The 2,500-nt window shown below is 55.3% G+C and overlaps 1 protein-coding gene across 4 annotated transcripts in view; it reads right to left on the bottom strand.

Annotated features, from left to right (window-relative positions):
- CHRNA2 (cholinergic receptor nicotinic alpha 2 subunit) overlaps positions 1-2,500 on the bottom strand; it is an 18,144-nt gene that overhangs the window by 5,849 nt on the left and 9,795 nt on the right. For all 4 annotated transcript variants that reach the window (XR_004239063.1, XR_004239064.1, XM_032103334.1 and 1 more), the window contains 2 exons: positions 1,125-1,169; positions 914-1,023 (listed from right to left, as the gene is read on the bottom strand). Coding sequence is in view for 2 of the 4 variants with exons in the window: in XM_032103334.1 (XP_031959225.1) it covers positions 914-1,023; positions 1,125-1,169 (155 nt within the window). In the remaining 2 variants the exon portion in view is untranslated. The remainder of the gene's footprint in view (positions 1-913; positions 1,024-1,124; positions 1,170-2,500) is intronic.

Below are 2,500 nucleotides of genomic sequence, written 5' to 3' on the forward strand. Positions count from 1 at the left end.
CTAGGAATGAGGTTGGAATGGGATGGGATGGGATGGGATGGGATGGATTGGGAGTGGATGGGATGGGATGGGATGGGATGGAGATGCCATTGGAGAACAGGTGGGCCTTGGTCATGTGGGTCACCACGAATTCCCCATCAGCGCTGGAAAGCAGGGAATGGGCAGGTCAGGTTTTTCCCTAAGAAATGGGGATGGGATGGGATGGGGTGGGATGGGTTGGGATGGGTTAAAGGGATGGATTAAAGGGATGGGATGGGATGGGATGGGATGGGATGGGATGGGATGGGTTAAAGGGATGGGATGGGATGGGTTAAAGGGATGGGATGGGATGGGATGGGATTGGTTGATGGGATGGGATGGGATGGGATGGGATTGGTTAAAGGCATGGGATGGGATGGGATGGGTTGGGATGGGTTAAAGGGATGGATTAAAGGGATGGGATGGGATGGGATGGGTTAAAGGGATGGGATGGGATGGGTTGATGGGATGGGATGGGTTAAAGGGATGGGATGGGTTAAAGGGATGGGATGGGTTAAAGGGATGGGATGGGATGGGATTGGTTGATGGGATGGGATGGGATTGGTGGATGGGATGGGATGGGATTGGTTGATGGGATGGGATGGGATTGGTTGATGGGATGGGATGGGATGGGATTGGTGGATGGGATGGGATGGGATTGGTTGATGGGATGGGATGGGATTGGTTAAAGGGATGGGATGGGATGGGATGGGATGGGATGGGATTGGTTGATGGGATGGGATGGGATTGGTTAAAGGGATGGGATGGGATGCAGGAATGGAATGGGATCATGTGAACTGCAGGAATGAGGATGGGAAAGGAAGGGAAGGGGAGAGAAGGGGAAGGGGAATTCCCATCTTTCCCAGGAATTCTCCATCCCGGCAGCGTCACTCACTTGTTGTACAGGACGATATCCGGGATCCAGATCATTTCGGAGGGCACCCGGATGGACGTGACGTTGTCGTACTCGGCCGGATCCCAGCGCAGTTTGTAGTCGCTCCATTCCTGCCAGGACACACGGAGCAGATCCATGGAGATCCATCCACCAAACCACCCTGGCCGGAGTCATTCCCAAATCCCGTTCCCGGATCGGGACCAGCTCCTACCTGCTTCAGCCAGACGTTGGTGGTCATCATTTGGTTCTTCTCATCCTGCGGTGGGAAAGAGGGATGAGGCAGGATGAGATCCCGAGGGAATGTCCTGGCCACGCCTCGTCCCTAAATTCCAGCTTTCCTCGGGATCGGCTCCCGCTGCAGCCCAAGGAAGAGTTTTCCTGGGATATCTGGTCACTAGAGGGCAGCAGGGAATGGCTTCTGGCAGGGAACGGCTCGGGGGGAGGGAGGGGATGGTCAAGGATCGAGGGATGGGGGATAGGGGGATATAGGGATAGAGGGATAGAGGGATAGGGGGATAGGGGGATAGGGGGATTGGGGGATAAAGGGGGATAGGGGGATAAAGGGATAGGGGGATAGGGGGATAGGGGATATAGGGATAGGGGGATATAGGGATAGAGGGATAGGGGGATAGGGGGATAGGGGGATATAGGGATAGGGGGATAGAGGGATAGGGGGATAGGGGGATAGGGGATGGGGATAGGGGATGGGGGATAGGGGGATCGAGGGATGGGGGATATAGGGATCTGGATAGGGGGATATAGGGATAGGGGATATAGGGATGGGGGGATGGGGGATAGGGGGATAGGGGGATAGAGGGATATAGGGATAGGGGGATAGAGGGATATAGGGATAGGGGGATAGGGAGATAAAGGGATAGGGGGATAAAGGGATAGAGGGATAGGGGGATAGAGGGATAGAGGGATGGGGGATAAAGGGATAGGGGGATGGGGGATAGAGGGATAGGGGATGAGGATAGGGGATGGGGGATAGGGGGATAGAGGGATGGGGGATAGGGGGATATAGGGATAGGGGGATATAGGGATAGGGGGATATAGGGATAGGGGGATAGAGGGATAGGGGGATAGGGGATAGAGGGATAGGGGGATATGGGGATAGGGGGATAAAGGGATAGAGGGATGGGGGATAAAGGGATAGGGGATGGGGATAGGGGATGGGGGATAGGGGGATAGAGGGATGGGGGATAGAGGGATATAGGGATAGAGGGATAAAGGGATAGGGGGATGGGGGATAGGGGGATGGGAGATATAGGGATAGGGGGATAAAGGGATAGGGGGATAAAGGGATAGGGGGATAGAGGGATAGGGGGATAGAGGGATAGGGGATGGGGATAGGGGGGATGAAGGGATAGGGGGATGGGGGAGAGGGGGATATAGGGATAGGGGATAGAGGGATAGGGGGATATAGGGATAGGGGATAGGGGGATGGAGGGATAGGGGGATAGGGGGATGGGGGGATCTGGATAGGGGGATATAGGGATAGGGGATAGAGTGATGGGGGGATAAAGGGATAGGGGGATGGGAGATATAGGGATAGGGGGATAGGGGGATAAAGGGATAGGGGGATAA

The sequence above is a fragment of the Corvus moneduloides genome, chromosome 3 (assembly GCF_009650955.1).
Source record: "Corvus moneduloides isolate bCorMon1 chromosome 3, bCorMon1.pri, whole genome shotgun sequence".
Lineage (NCBI taxonomy): Eukaryota > Metazoa > Chordata > Aves > Passeriformes > Corvidae > Corvus > Corvus moneduloides.